This window comes from Theropithecus gelada, chromosome 17 (genome assembly GCF_003255815.1).
Source record: "Theropithecus gelada isolate Dixy chromosome 17, Tgel_1.0, whole genome shotgun sequence".
In the NCBI taxonomy this organism is placed as follows: Eukaryota; Metazoa; Chordata; class Mammalia; order Primates; family Cercopithecidae; genus Theropithecus; species Theropithecus gelada.
This window is the reverse complement of record NC_037685.1, coordinates 66608372-66624737: the sequence shown is the minus strand read 5'-3', so window position 1 is coordinate 66624737 and position 16366 is coordinate 66608372. Positions and strand designations below refer to the sequence as shown.

General features: G+C 33.2%; 1 protein-coding gene across 2 annotated transcripts in view; it reads right to left on the bottom strand.

The window, feature by feature from the left end:
• Positions 1-16366, bottom strand: part of NBEA (neurobeachin) — a 752078-nt gene that overhangs the window by 476320 nt on the left and 259392 nt on the right. For both annotated transcript variants that reach the window (XM_025364271.1, XM_025364273.1), the window contains 2 exons: positions 10144-10298; positions 7805-7931 (listed from right to left, as the gene is read on the bottom strand). In XM_025364271.1, the coding sequence (XP_025220056.1) occupies positions 7805-7931; positions 10144-10298 (282 nt within the window). The remainder of the gene's footprint in view (positions 1-7804; positions 7932-10143; positions 10299-16366) is intronic.

Sequence of the window (16366 nt, the reverse complement as noted above, 5' to 3'; positions counted from 1 at the left end):
CACAGAATGAAAAAAGCCAAAAGACAATAAAATTATATTTTCAAAGCACTAAAAGAAAATAACTGCCAACCTAGAATTCTGTTGGTTCAAAATATCCTTCCAAATATTGAGGTGGATTTTCAAGACGTTTAGAGAAACAGGAACTAAAAATTCATGACAGGCAAACCTGCACTAAATCAAATACTAAGAAGTGTTCTCTCAGAAGAAGAAAAATGATACTAGGTGGAGGTCAGACATTCAGAAAAGAATGATAAGCAACAAAAAGGGATAGTCATTTGGTTAAATCAAAACAGATGTTGACCAATAAAATAAGTAGACTTTCTTGCAGGGTGTGAATTTAAGATGAACATGCACACATGTATACATATGTACACGTATGTCTGCAAAATTTGGAGTAAATTGAGTTAAAATAGAGTAAGGAAGGACCACACATTGTCTGGGAATAGGACCTTGATAAATCAAGGACAACTCCTGCAATTTGAAGGATTATCAATTACACACAGTTTCTCAAAGTGTGTTCTCTGGACCAGCAGCATCAGCATGATCTAGCATGATGGTTAATTTTATGTGTCAATTTTACTGGGTGTCAATATATTTGATTAAACAGCACTCTGGGTATGACTGTGAGGGTATTTCTTCATAAGATTAACATGAACAGGTAGACTGGATAAAGTAGATGGCCCTCTTTCATGTAAGAAGGCTTCATCTAGTCAATTGAAGATATGAATAGAACAAAAAAGTTGCGCAAACTCCTTCTGCCTGAATGTTTGAGCTAGGAATACCGGTCTCTTCTGACCTTTGGACTCAGATGGAAACATCGGCTCTTCTTCAGCCTTGAGCCAGCCAGCTTTTGGATAGAAACTTACATCACTGGCTCTCTTGGTTCTCAGACCTTGGTACTTTGATTAGAACTACACATTGGTTCTCCTGGGTCTTTAGCATACTAACTGCAGATATTGGGAATTCTCAGTTTCCATAATCACGTGAGCCAAATTTTTATAATAAATAATATGTATATGCATGTATATTCATATGAATGTAAACATCTTATTTAATCTGTTTCTCTAAATAAGCTTGACTAACACACCTGAAAACTCGTTAGAGGTGCCCTAAATTCTCATGCCCTACTGAAGTCCTACTGAATCAGGTACCCAATGATCTGTATGTTAATAAGCCCTCTATGTTAATCTGATGCATGCTGATGTTAGAAAACTACTGCACTAAGGAAACAAATAATGTACAATCTTCAACTTAACAGTTTCTTGTTACTTCTCGCTAGTGAATTTTTTTTGGCAATTAAGAATAACACTGATTACTGCCAGAACTTATGAAGAAAAGGAAGGAAGGCAAGGAAGGTAAGACAGGCAGGCAGGCAGGAAGGTAGAAAGGCAGGAAGGCAGACAAGCTGGCTAGCTTAAATAAAGAATATCAAGAATAAAAAGAAGGGACATTACTACAGATTATATGAATGTTAAAAGAATAACACGATAACATTACAAAAAACTTTATGCCAATAAAAACCTACCAAAACTGACACCAGAAAAAACAGAAAATTTTGGGAGATCTGTAACTAATTAAATTGAAATTTTAATTAAGAAACTTTCCTAAAAGAAGAGATCCAGGAGTAGATGTCTTTGCTTGTGAAGTTTGCTAAATATTTCAGGGGAATAAAAGACAGAAAAATAATCTTATAGAAGCTTTCAAGAGATAAATCTATTTCACATTACAATGAAATTGGATTTCTTATAGAAATTGATAATTCTTTTAGCATTTAAAAATTAAACCAATATAGTACACCATGTTAACAGGAGAAAAACCACAAGATCATCTTAGTGTATATTTAAAAAGCATAACATACATCACGATAGCAAGTTTTTGTTAATTACAAATATAAGAAATGTATAACGTTTATTGAAAATTATATATAATAGATAAGAGGCATCTTAATTAATGATAAATGTTCAATGTTTTTCATCTGAGATGGAGAACGTAAAAAGAATGCCTGCTATAACCATGACTGTAATAAATTGTATTGGAGGTACTGGGTGGCACTGTAAGTTAAGAAAAAGAAATTAAAAGGTGCAAGGATTTTAATGGGGGAAAAAAACTCCCCCATTATTCATGGATGACACAATGATGTATATACATATACATTTTGAAATAATCTATACAAAAATAATTAGGGATAATAAGTGGGTTAACATTTCAGGATATTGAAATGGAAACAATTAAAATAATTAAAATAAAATGTATAAAAGAAACCACTGACAACATGATAAAAATATAAAATTCATTTGTAGCCTTGAAAAAGTAAGATGTTCTAAAATTACCTTCCATGCTAACAGCTAAAAAATTAGACAAATACAGGGAACAACTATTTTCAGACAATACAGGGAGTACAGAACAATGAACCCTAAGGAAGGAGAAACCAATAAGGTGAGCTCCCCCATCATCCACATTTCTTTTATGGAGGTATTTCCTACATTATGGCAAATACTGAGTCCTGCAATGTTTTTGAGTTGACAAGACTGAGACTGTAGTTCAAGACAGCCAAGGTGAATAGAATTTGCAGGACAGAGTACCTGAGAGGAGGAAGCTATAAAGAAAAAAATTTCCAAAAACCTGAGTCTTAGGCTGAATAGCAATCTACTTATGTGAAGCCTGAAAGCTCCAAGGGCTAGAATAGAACAATTTTTTGAAAAGAATAATTATGAAGGAGTTGTAACACAAACATCACTGAGAGTGCATAGTGCTGGGAATTGTCTGAATTCCCTCCAGCCAGAAAGGAGAGAGCTCAATAAATACACTGAGCATTCAGGAGAAATTCTAGCAAGTCCACCCTTTCTAAGTGTGGCAAAAGCAATCCAAGAATAGAGGCCTCTCTAAATTTGCCTTAGAAGATCTTAAAAACATGCCTCATGAGCAAGGATAGCCTCTTCAACTAATGGTGCTGGGACAAATGGACATTCATAGGCAAAAATATGTACCTCAACCTAAACCTCACACCTTACACAGATATCAGCTCAAAATAGATCACAGACTTAAAAGTAAAACAACTTTTAAACCACAAAACTTTATAGAAAACACAATATAAAATTTGGGAACACAGAACTAGGTGAAGAGCTCTTAGACATGACACCAAAAGCTTAACTATAAAAAGGTAAATCTGACAAGCCAGATTAAAAAAAATTTAAATTTTTCTCTGCTAAAAACCCCATTAAAAGGATGAAACGGAGCACGTCTAGGAGAAAATATTTGCAAACTACATTTCTAAAAAAGGACTTGTATTTGAATATAACAAAAACTCTCAGAGCTCAAAAGTTAGAAAGTGATTCAATTAAAAAATAGGCAAAAGACATGAACAGACAATTCATGAAGGAGACACACTGATGGGAAATAAACATATGAAAAGATGTTCTGCATCTTTATCCATTAGGAAAATGCAAATTCAGAGCACAATAAGATATCACTACATACCTATCAGAACACTTTAAAAAATGCTGGTAACAATGAGGAGAAACTGGACCACTCACACATTGCCAGTGGAAAGATAAAGTGGTACAGTCACTCTAGAAGACAGTTTTGCAGTTTCTTATAAAACTAATCATATACTTACCAAAGAGCCAGTAATCTCACTCTTGGGTACTTATCCCAGAGAAATAAAAATATATGTTCACATAAAAACAAATGTCCATTGTAACTTTATTTTTAATAGGCCCAAACTGGAAAAAACTTAAATGTCCTTTAGTAGGTATATGTTTAAACAAACTGTCATCCATACCACAGAATATGACTGAGAAATTAAAAAGGAACATACTATTAATTCATGCAACAACTTGAATGGATTGCATGGCAGTATTTTTAGTGAACAAAGATAAATGTTAAAATGCACCTCTGAAAAGTGTAGGAATCCAAGAAGAAGTAGGGAAAATTAGAAAAAATATTGAATATAAAAAATACTACATTTGTACAATGCAGGTAAAACAGTGCTTGGAGGAAAAGTTATGGCTTTAAATGCTCATCTACCACACCATTAAACAAGAAAAGTCTAAAATCAAAGATCCAAGAGAGGGTTTGGGAAACATCTGTAAAGGATAAGATAGTAAATATTTTAAGCTTTAGGCCATATTGTCTCTGTTGCAACTATTTAACTCAGTCACAGTAATGTGAAAGCAGTGATAGGCAATATACGGGCAAATGAGTGTGGCTGTATGCCAATAACTTTATGTACAAAAACTGGTGACAGAATGATTTGGCTCATGGTCCACAGTTTATAGACTCAGTTTCCACTCTAAGATATGGAAAGAAAAAAGCAAGCAAATGTGATGTAAATAGAAAGGAGTAATAAAAGCAGAATTCATATAATAAAAAGCAAAAAAACCCTAAAAATGTTAATGAACACAGTATCATTTTTGGGGGGAAATCATAATATTGAAAAACAACAGCTATTCTGATAATGAAAAAATGAGAAAAACAAAAATTAACAAAATCTGAAATGAAACATCATTAGAGATCATACTTATATTTTAAAATATTAATAAAATGTAAAAAATTACACAGAATGTATGGCAATAAGTCCAACAACTTTGATAAGATGAGTAAATTCACTGAAGACAAAAATAACAAAACAGATACAAAAATAAATATATTATATGGATACTCACTTATCAATTTAAAAAACTGAATCTATAATTTAAATTTTCCAAGAAAGAAAATTCCAGGCAGAAATGGCTCTGCTGGTGAATTCTCAAACATTTCAGGATAAATAATACTAAAGCTACAAGTGACATTATCTCATGCAAAGAAAACAAGGAAACTACAGAAAGTGTTAGATAGATTATGTGAATTTAGAAAGTTCTAAACAACTTACCGAGTTCACTAAAATTAAGTGGCAAGATTATAAAATATAAAATCAACATATAAAAATCAATACACTAATACAAAATTGTCCCCTTTTTTCAGTTTTATTGAGGTAAAATTGACATAGGCAATCATTGATTTGCTATTTTTAAAGATAAATTAATTTGCATTTCATTTAATTTCATATAAATGGAATCATACACTATGTACTCTTTTTTGTCTGGCTTCTAACTCCCAATTGGAAATTTAGAGCAAAAAATCTAATATAATATCATCAAACACATGAAAAATTTAAAAAATAAAAATTTAAAAAGATTTAAGAATAAGTACAAGAGCTTTACAATGAAAACTACAGTAAGCTGCTGAAAAATATTAAAGATCTCAATGAATGACAATTTCGAAAGTTTGAATACTCAGTATTACGATGAAGAATCTCCTCAAATTTAAAGGTTCAACAGAGTTGTAATTAAAATTTCAGCAGAATTTCTTTTTTTGCTGCTTTAGAATTGACAAGTCACTTGTAAAATTTATATGAAAATGTAAATTAATCTAGAAAAGTCAAAGCAATTTTAAAAAAGAATAGTTAGAGGACTTATATTACCTCATCTCTTTCAAAACTTAATATAAAGCTACGATACAGGAAGATAGTGCAGCAGTGACATATAGTTCATGGGACAGAATGAAGTCTAGAAATAGATCTACACATAGGTGGTCAATAGGTAATTGAATGATACTGAGGAAAAATAACAGGGTGAGCAGATCTTACTCAACCCAATCTTTATTAAACCTAACGCTAATTAAGATAGTATGGCTTAAAGACAGAAAAAGAGATGAGGCAGAGCTGTTTGCCAAACCATAATCAAGTATATATGAAAAACTAATTTGTGACAAAAGTGACAGAACACAGGGAAAAGAAGTGTCTTTCCAATAAATGGTGCTGGGTCATCTTCATATACCTATTGCTCCTACCTCATTATAGTCACAAAAATTCCAAATGGATTACACATCTAAATTCAAAAAGCAAAGAATAAAGCAGCCAGAAGGTAAGACAGGGCAAATGTAGACAAAGCTTTTACAACACCAAAAGCACTTATAAACCAAAAAATTGTAAGGTAAATTTAATTAAAATTTACAACTTCTGTTGATCAAAATAGACCATATTGATAATGATAAGTCAAAAAATGGGAGAAGATATATGTATGACATATAACATACAAAGGGCTCATTTTCAAAAAATTAATAAGAAAAAGACCAAAGAAAGCCCACAATTTAAAAAAATGGACTAGAGATTTCAACAGGCAAATCAAAAGAAGAAAACAAAAGACAAATGTATTTAAAAAGTGCTCAACCTCATTTATCATTGGGAGAATGCAAACTAAAAATACAATGGAATGCCACTACACTTCCACCAAAATGGCTACAATGACAGAGACTAAAACTACTGAGTCCTATCAAAGATATGAAGCAACAAGACCTCTCATAATCTGCTGCAGAGTTAGTAAACTAGTACAACCACTTTTGAAAACCATTTGGCATTATCTAGTAAAACTGAACATATACAAACACTATGAATCAGCAATTACACTCCAAATTATCTAACATATACACATTAATGTGTAGTACACACACGTAATAGTAGCACACTCATGGTAATTATAAGTGGCCTTATCTATATAGCAGTATTATTTGTAATAACTAAGATAAGGAAAATTCCAAATGCCCACCATCGGTAAAATGAATTAATAAATTATGGTATAGACACATAAATAAATAAAAGAATAAATGAATAAACTATTGTTATATGCAACAATAGATGAATCTCATAAAAATAATGTTGAACAAAAGAAGTCAGAGACAAACAAATACATACGATGTACTTACATTTACATAAAATTCAAAAATGACAAAACTATCTTAGTATTAAAAGTCACGGTAAGGAATTGGAAGAAAAGCAAGAACAGTGACTAGGAAAAAAGTGCAAAGCAAGGGTTCCTGGTGTACAGTCTATTTGTTAACTTCGGTGATGATGAGTGTGTTCATTCTTTCAATAAGCTTTTATATTCTGTATTTGTGTTATACCTCTATAAAAACTGTGAATACATACAGTATTCACAGTTTTTTCTGTGTGTATGTGTATACGTGTGCACAATTTTACTCCAAGAATGAGGGCCAGTCTCTTCCAGGAATGGCCTTTAATCATGGCAGATATGATAATGTTTGCTTATTCAAATTCCAATGATGTTATATATAACATTGTAGATTTAATTTGAAAGTTAGTTCATTAGTTAGTTAGTTAATTAATTAATTAATTAGCGAAAGTTTTGCTCTGTCACCCAGGCTGGAGTGCAGTGGTGCAATCTTGGCTTGCTGCAACAAGCCTCCTGGGTTCAAACGATTCTCCTGCCCCAGCCTCTCTCCCGAGTGGCCGGGATTACAGGCGTGCACCACCACACACTGCTAAGTTTTGTATTTTTAGTAAAGACAAGGTTTCACCATGTTTTCCAGGCTGATCTCCAACTCCTGGTCTCAAGTGATCTGCCCTCCTTGGCCTTCCAAAGTGCTGGGATTACAGGCGTGAGCCACCACGCCTGGCCTGAAACTTTATATTTTAAACGTTTTATCACCCCCCAAAGATGCCCAATTTTATCATGTTACCATTTGTACATGTTTGAATCTTTACTGGAAATAGTAACATGCACTAATGACAGTGAATTACTAATACAACAGTAAACATTTAAAATCACTGAAGATCTCTGCTTGGACCAAAATATATCAGATGTTTTTACATAACAACTAGCCAAAAATATCAGAATAATTGTGAAATGCAATTGCAAAATAATTAACCTTCATTACCAAGAACTCTTTCTATATTTTGTATTTTTGTGTACTGTTTCACTACATTTAAAAAGAGTTAAAATGAATAAAATCAAACAGTCATGCATACCTCATATTTTCAGCTGAATCTTCTGGCATTGGAGCAACTGTTTGTACAGCTGGAAGGTTTTTGCTGGTAGCACCATTCACAAAACTAGAAGAGGAGGAAGAGGAGGAGGACCCTGAATCCACGGCACCTGTTCCCAAAATAATAATTTTTAGCCTTAAACATAAATTTGTTTAAAAAAAATTTATTACACCATTACTATCTGATTTTGAAAGAATTACTCATCAGAATTTCAAAACAGAATTTGACAATCATTTGGCCATTAGTAAGTATGCTAATAAATATAATTTTATATAACAGATGCTGCATTGAAATCTAATTGATTTGCTTACATTAATCTAACAAAACTACATACTACAAATGGGGTATAAATAAAAAACATCAACAAATGAAAAACTTTTTAGATAAAATGAGGCTGATAAAACAATGCAAATTTAGGTGTGAAAAAGTTATCTTTTTATAGCTACACTGCAATATTTTTGGTATTCATCATTTAAGACAGAGTTTGGAGTGAACGATCTGAGCATAAATTTGTGGCACTGCAGCATCAAATGCTGCTTTTGATAAGATCACTGCTTAAGAAGGGCTATAATGAGTTACATTAGTACCTGGTCTTAAAATAATGAGTGTTCCCTCAATGATATAAAAATATAATTTTAGTAGAGATTTTTCTGTAATACGCCACGTAAGTATATTAAATAGCTGTGGAGTTGAGGGACATCTAGTGTTCCAAAATATTATCATCTTATACTAATTCCCATAAAACTGAATTGCTTACTGGGACTTCCACTATAACATTTTAGAGCACCTATACGCCAATATTTGAAATGAAGAGTATGTCCGGCTTAGCTGTTGGCTCACAATTTATATACACATACACACACACACACACACACACACACACACACATTTTTAAGAAGTTTATCACTTACATTTTTATTTCTCATTGTAATATTATATACTTTATACTATCATCAAAACTCTTGCTACCATTACTTTCCATATTCATTCTTAATTCTTAAAATAGAAATTAAAAACATCATGACTTGTCTCATATAAAGACAAAAAAGGTGATTCCATTTTGCATTTACCTAACTCCTAACAAGAATAACGACTTCATTCACATTTTTAAAACCTTTACACTTTTAAAGTATATACTTTAGTAAAAGAAAAGCAGTTTGACTCCTATCTCTAGAAAGCTAAATGAGTATAAAGAATGAAACTCTAATACTGGAAAGACTTTAAAGTCTTCAGACAAGCCAGGTAGAAATATCTATTTATAATACAGATAAACAATAGATGGTCTATTCTTTGACACAATGCCATTAATGACATTTATTTGCCAATATAAATATTCTTAATAGAGTACATTCTACTTACTACAACCCCATAAATGTGTTGTTCATGATATGTCAGATTCAGGTGGTATGATAAACAAGATAGATACAGAAAGCACAAAAAAGAGCTATGAAATTAATAAAAATGGGAAGAATCTAGGCAATGATAATAAATGGAAAGTTCAAGGCTATACAGTCTGGAGAAGAGAAGACTACTATAGTCAGGGAAGAAAAGTCAGGGATCATCTTGCGCTGTATAAATACCTAAAACGGAATCACAAAGATTTGGGTAAGGATTTATTTAGCTGATAATCAACAGGAACATTTCTGTAAATTTACAGAAAAAAAAAAGGTTATTTTAGGCAGACTTTTAATATTTGTAATGATTTTGAAATTTGTTGTTCCTAGATTCATTAGGAATTTGCTGGGCAATGAATTGGATCAAATTATAATCTATGTATATGAATTAATTCAATGTCAAACAACGGTTCTTATTCACATGCACTTTTTATCAAGTTGAGGCTCTTGCATATCGTCAAGGTTCTTAGGGGAGCTCTACCTCCCTTAGGGGATTTAGCAAAGAATATATGTTAGAACTCAACCAATCAATGTCCCCAAATCTGCTTTCTGTCACTAACATTTTTAGTACATCTTGATATTCTTGATATATTTTACTCATTTTTACATATCAAACGTCAGTGTTCAAATTATCCTTTGCTTCTGCTCCCCAAATACCTTTCAGTAATCTGATTTCACTCTGAAAATAAACAGCACTGTTTTGAGAAGACTCAAAAACAATACTGTCCTCTAAAATGACCACTAAAAAATGCACTCTACAACTACAGACAAATTCTAAAAAGTCATAACATAAAATATAACCTTCTTAAAAATTAAGATAATCTTAAATGATTAGGGTATTTTAATTTTTAAGATCAAATAAGCAGAAAAATGAAAATATAGAAAACATAAAAAGATGAGTATCACAAAAATATATAAGGACAATACCTGTTGTATTAATCATACTTTTTGGTGTAGCTCCAGTAGCAGCAAATATATTAGAGGTACTGCCTGTTGGCAGCCCACTTCCAGCAGTAGTGGCTCCCACAGTGGTTACAGCTAAACTACCTGGAGGTGGCTTCTTTACAGGCACCACAACACTCCTGCAAAGAAATGAAGGATTGGAAATAACAAACATGAAGTTGAAGATGAATTCTAATCCCGCTGCAGCAGATATACATAGTCAACATCAAATTTCTCCCTCTTTCTTCTTCCAATTAAAAAAATTTTTTAAACTCCTTAGTCCAGCTTTGTCAGTGGAAAGGATATGGACATTAAGGATATATATATAAAGTGCATTGACTAATTGATTTGGCCAATATTTTTGTAGACTTTGGAGTCTGCAAACCTTTCTTAAGATGGCATATGGACTGCGATCATAAATCTGGGAACATTAAGAAATTTGTGCTCAAGTTAGGAGATTTTATTTTGCCTATGCACATAGAATTTTTGGTAAAATATACATAAAATATCCATCTTATCCACATCACATTCTCCATGATATTCATAAATATGTAAAAACATAAAACATTTGAATACAAATTCTTTTTTCTTTTTTTTGACATAGAGTCTCACTCTGTCACGTAGACTGGAGCACAGTGGTGCCATCTTGGCTCACTACAACCTCTGCCTCCTGGGTTCAAGCGATTCTCCTGTGTCAGCCTCCCAAGTAGCTGGGATTATGGGTGCGTGCCACCACACTCAGCTAATTTTTGTATTTTTAGTAGAGACGGAGTTTCACTATGTTGGTTAGGCTGATCTCAAACTCCTGACCTCAGGTGATCAACCCCCTTGGCCTCCCAAAGTGCTGGGATTACAGACGTGAGCCACCACACCCAGCCTTTAAATGCCAACTTCTAAAGCTTCTTCATAGTAAAGCTGAAAATTAAACCAAGCAATAATAAACAACATCTAACGGCATAATGAGGTTATACTTTATTTTTATGAACAAAATTGAGTTGCTTTTATAGTAGGAATATTGCTATGAAAGAGAACGGAGATGATAGAGAGACATTTGGTTAGAAGTTCATTTAGTTTTTCAGCCTTGGTTTCCTTAACAGAGGAGTTCAATATTTCCCCAGGTTTCTTTAGCATATTTTAAATGTATTTCATTTAAAAATTTCTGAATTTGACATTGTGTTAAGGTTAAATGACAAATAAATGTGGATATTAGTCAATTTTTAAAAATGTAAAAAGAAACTACTTCTCAAACTTAATAAATATCTAAACTTCCTTGCAGTAAAGGTTCATTCTTCTCAAAATTTACAGCACTGCAAACTTCATTTAACAAATATCTTCCAAACCTTACTCAACCATCATTGATTTTATTCATCTACAAATAGATGTATAATCTATTTTAATCAAATGTAATGCTTGGAAATTGGTGACTGATAGTACTAAAACATCCAACTTGATCTACAACTTTTTCATGCATCTCTATTTTATACTTATTCAATGAAAAAAATCTCCTTAAAGAAAACGACATCAATGGTCCATTCTCAAATAAGTCTGTTGCTTAAACTTCCTTAATACCAACACATTTTTTCCACAAATAAGTGGTTTTGTTAATATCTTCAGTGACTTCTTTAATGTTAATAATCTAAATTTGTAATAATTATTATTCTTAATTTTAGAAATACTTAAAAAATTCTGTGTGACCAAAGGTATTACAATCTTAAATAGTTTTACTCATGCCAAAAAATGTCTTCACTATCTCCTTCTAGGGACTTCCTTCTTTTCTCTTTAAGCATGTTGGTGTCAAATTCTTCAGACTCAACCTTTAACTCTCAACTATCTATCTAATTACCTAAAGCACACATTATGCTTTCAATCCCTATATTGGCGAGTCCTCATCTAATGCCTTCGTTTATTTCCTTGAGAGGCCATGTGACATTGCAGAAAAGAATATAAGATGTGGACTATATTTCAAAACTAAGGCTTGAAAACTGGACCACTCTCAAACTGTATGATCTTACACTTTTTTGAGTGTAAAATGGTAAGACTGACGCTACCTCCTTCACATACAACTGGGGAGATTAAACGAGATCATATTTAAATGGACTTTGTCAATTATGAGGTATATTATAAATGTTAATAATCATTCCCAATGTCTAAAGTGAAATACGTTTTTCATCTATGGGATATAAGGCATCTACTTATAATGATCTACATAAAAATCAATAGAAAAAAGGAACATGCCAATATTTGGGGTTTGTCATCAACATTCTCCTCTAAACTTAGACAATAATGTGAGACGTACTATTGCATTGGCTCTCCAGGAAGAAAACAAAACCATCAAATGTTGATTTGAAGAGGAGTCATTAGTGAAAGTATAATGCTCTTTTTTCTGCATCTCTCATGATTTTTTTTAGGACAACAGCAGATACAATGATGTTTATTTATGGATCAAGAATCATGAGCTAATGAACAGTGCTATGAGCTGAATTTGCAGAATGTAGAAAAACTATTATTATAAATTTCTGATCTATTGATCACTACTAACTTTGAGCAAAAGCTGTCTTTAACAGACTGGTATCTTGTCGAATGTGGAAGCTATGAGAAATAAGTTATATTGGGAAAAATAAGTTATACGAGTGAGAGAAAAAAATAAATATCTAAATCCTATAATTACGACTTATAAGTAAAATATAGAAAGGTTAAATGCTTACTTACTAAAACATATGAAAGCACTGAATTAATAGCAATTGATATGAAAGCCTCCAAATATTTCATTGCTGGCAAACTCAGCCGTTTGTCGGTATGGCACAGAATCCTAACCCTACAGACCTGGGTTAGAATTCTACCTTCAGCAGTTACTATGTGGTATTGGGCACATAGATCTCTCTAAGCTTCATTCTCCTCCCCATTAAAATGAGATGCATAATGGTAGTATCATTATAAACTTAAGATTGCTATAAAGATTGTTATAAAGATAAAAGGAGGTAACACATATAAAGTACTTAGCACAGTACATGGAATATTCCAAGCAGCCAATACATTTTGGCTATTATGAGTATTGCTATGGCTCCCAAAAGTGCTGATATAGTCTGGGTCTACATCAGCAAAAATCGCCAGACTGAAAGAAGCAATAATCCTCATATACTCTGCCATTGTCATATCTCATATGTGTAGTTTTAGGCACTATATTTCAAGAATAATGACAAACAGAATCATGTCCATAACAGAACAGTTAGGATGACAGCTGATTTGGAAAACAAGTCATGTGAGTAAAGGCTGAAAGGACAGAAAATTACAGTAAAAGGGTGAGAAAAAGTTACAGCATTTTTAAAAAATCTGAATGTATGATAAGAAAACAAAATGAAACTTCCATGTACTTCAACATACCAAATTAGGACCAACAAGAAGAAAAAAAGCTCTGATAATTTTTATGAATTCCAGTTTCTAATCACTGATGTGTCCAAACGGCTGAGATGACCAAGTTACAAGGGTTTAGTTGAGAGAAGTAGGAACCTGTATTTGACTGATTTCTCTGATCTTTTTCTGAATCTACAATATTATGAGTTTGTAAGAACTATTTCCCCTTTAATTCAGATGGCCAAACTGTTTATCTAGGATTAAAGGACTGCACGTTCTTGTCCTTAATATTGTTTCTTCACCAACGCTACTCCTTCCCTTTTATCTCAAACCATTCTCTTTCCTAAGCAATCAATTTTACAATTAATTTGAAAGTCCACACTAACCAATATGTGTTGATAACAAATTAATATCTTTCAAAATGTTACTTGGTATTAGTAACTATTTATATATGAGAGTAAAAATTTTCAACTCTTACAAAACCTTCTATCAGATTGTTACACAGCATTTCACACTGGCTATCTATTCCATCTACACCAAAAAGTCTTACCTAGAAGTCTAGCTACCTACTGTGGGTAACCTATTTAGGGTACATAAACACACTAAAATATATACAAATTTTGGTGGTAAAAACATTTTCTCTAGAGTGAACATATAGTTTTTAATGAATTTCAAAAACATATATAGCCACAAAAAGGTTAAGAGCCATTGAACTAAACTATTCAGGTATTATGCTCTTCTTCTTCTTTTAGATCTGCTATTCATCCTAACAGATACCTTGAATCCTCTATTCCAGTGGTCCCCAAAGCCTTTGGCACTAGTAACTGATATGGTTTAGCTGTGTCCCCACCCAAATCTCAACTTTAATTGTACCTCCCAGACTTCCCACGTGTTGTGGGAGGGACCTAGGGGCAGGTAATTGAATCACGGGGGCTGGTCTTTCCTGTGTTATTCTCATGATAGTGAATAAGTCTCATGAGATCTGATGGGTTTATCAGGGGTTTCCACTTTTGCTTCTTCTTCATTTTCTCTTGCTATCACCATGTAAGAAGTGCCTTTAACTCCTGCCATGATTCTGAGGTCTCCCCAGCCATGCGGAACTGTAAGTCCAATTAAACCTTTTTTTTCCTTCCCAGTCTTTGGTATGTCTTTATCAGCAGCGTAAAAACAAACTAACACAGTGACAGATCATCAGGCATTCAATTCTCATAAGGAGTAGTTAACCTCGATCCCTCACATGCACAGTTCACGGTAGGGTTTGTACTCCTATAAGACTCCAATGCCACCACTGATCTGACAGGAAACACAGCTTGGGCAGTAATGTGAGCAATGGGGAGCAGCTGTAAATACAGATGAAGCTTTGTTTACTTGCCCACTGCTTCCCTCCTGCTGTCTGGTTCCTAACAGGCCACAGACCGGTACCAGTCTGTGGCCCAGGGATGGGGACCCCTGCTCTATTCTATACTTTCTTTACCAATTGAATTTTTTAAAAATCTCAATACTGTGCTTTCCACACAATTTCAAACTTCTATCACACATCTTTAAGACTGTAAACTACAAGAAAAGTGGATAATTCTTTTATACTACATAGAATCTATACACACTCCAAGGCTGTAAAAGTTATCATCAAAATGGTACAAGCCAGGACATATTTCAATCTAATTCACTTCATAAAATATTTCATTAATTGATTATATGATTTTAATAAATTGATACATAATACATGTAAATGTGAATTCTTCCATCATTGAATTTATCCTATCTCAAAGCTAGATGTGATATATTCACTCATTCATTCAACAAATATTTATTGAGCATTGCAATGTGTGTGGAACTGTCGTAAGCTCTGGAGATATAGCAATATATAGAATAAAATTCCTGCTCTCATGGAACTGACGTTCCAATACAGAGATACAGCAGATACAATAACATAAATGAGTAAATACAGTATATCAGATGTTAAGTGCTATAAGAAAAATAAAGCATAGATAGGAAGAAGGAATAATGTTGAAAGGGTGGCTCAGAGAAGATTGACCAAAAAATGGTAGTATTCGAGAGAACACTGAAGGGGGTTAAAGAATAAGCCAGGAGGCTATCTAGAGAAGAGCATCACAGTCAGAGGTAACAGTACAAAGGCTAGTGTGACAAGAGAACACTGGGTGACATGGAAAGCTATGAGATGAGATAAGTAAGAGGGCTCAGCTCACAGGGCCTTGTAGTCCATTGTATAGACGCTGGCTTTTACTCAGAGAGTGATGAGAAACCATGAAGGCTCATGCACAGAAGAGGAATATAACCTTAGGTTACAAGAGGACCACTCTGGCTGCTATGTCAAGGATAGTCCTAGGAGGGACAATGGTTACTGTGGAGAATGACTAGGAGACTACAACAATACAAACAAGAAACGATGGTGGTTTGGAGCGGAATAGCAAAGCAAAATCTACTAAGAAGTGATTCAAATTTTGGCAATATTAAGAAGGCAGAGCAAATAAGATTTAAATAAGAACTGGATGTGGACATGAGAGTAAAGTCAAAGATTATGCAAAAAAATCTGCCTTAAGTAACAAAAAGGACAAGTTGCCATTAACTGAGATAGGAAAGAATGTGGTTGGAGCAGGTTTTTTATACTAATTTTTTATACCTCTTTTTAATCATCCAAATAGCAATGTTGAATAAGCAACTGGATAGATGAGTCTCTAGTTTAGAAAAGAGGTTCAAACTAAGATATAAATATAACAGTCATCAGCATATAGATGCTGTTTAATGCCAGAAGAGTGGATAAGATGGCCAAAGAAGTGAATGCAAAGGGACAGCAAAAGTGGTATAAGGATAGAGTATTGGCAGTCTCCATTAATCA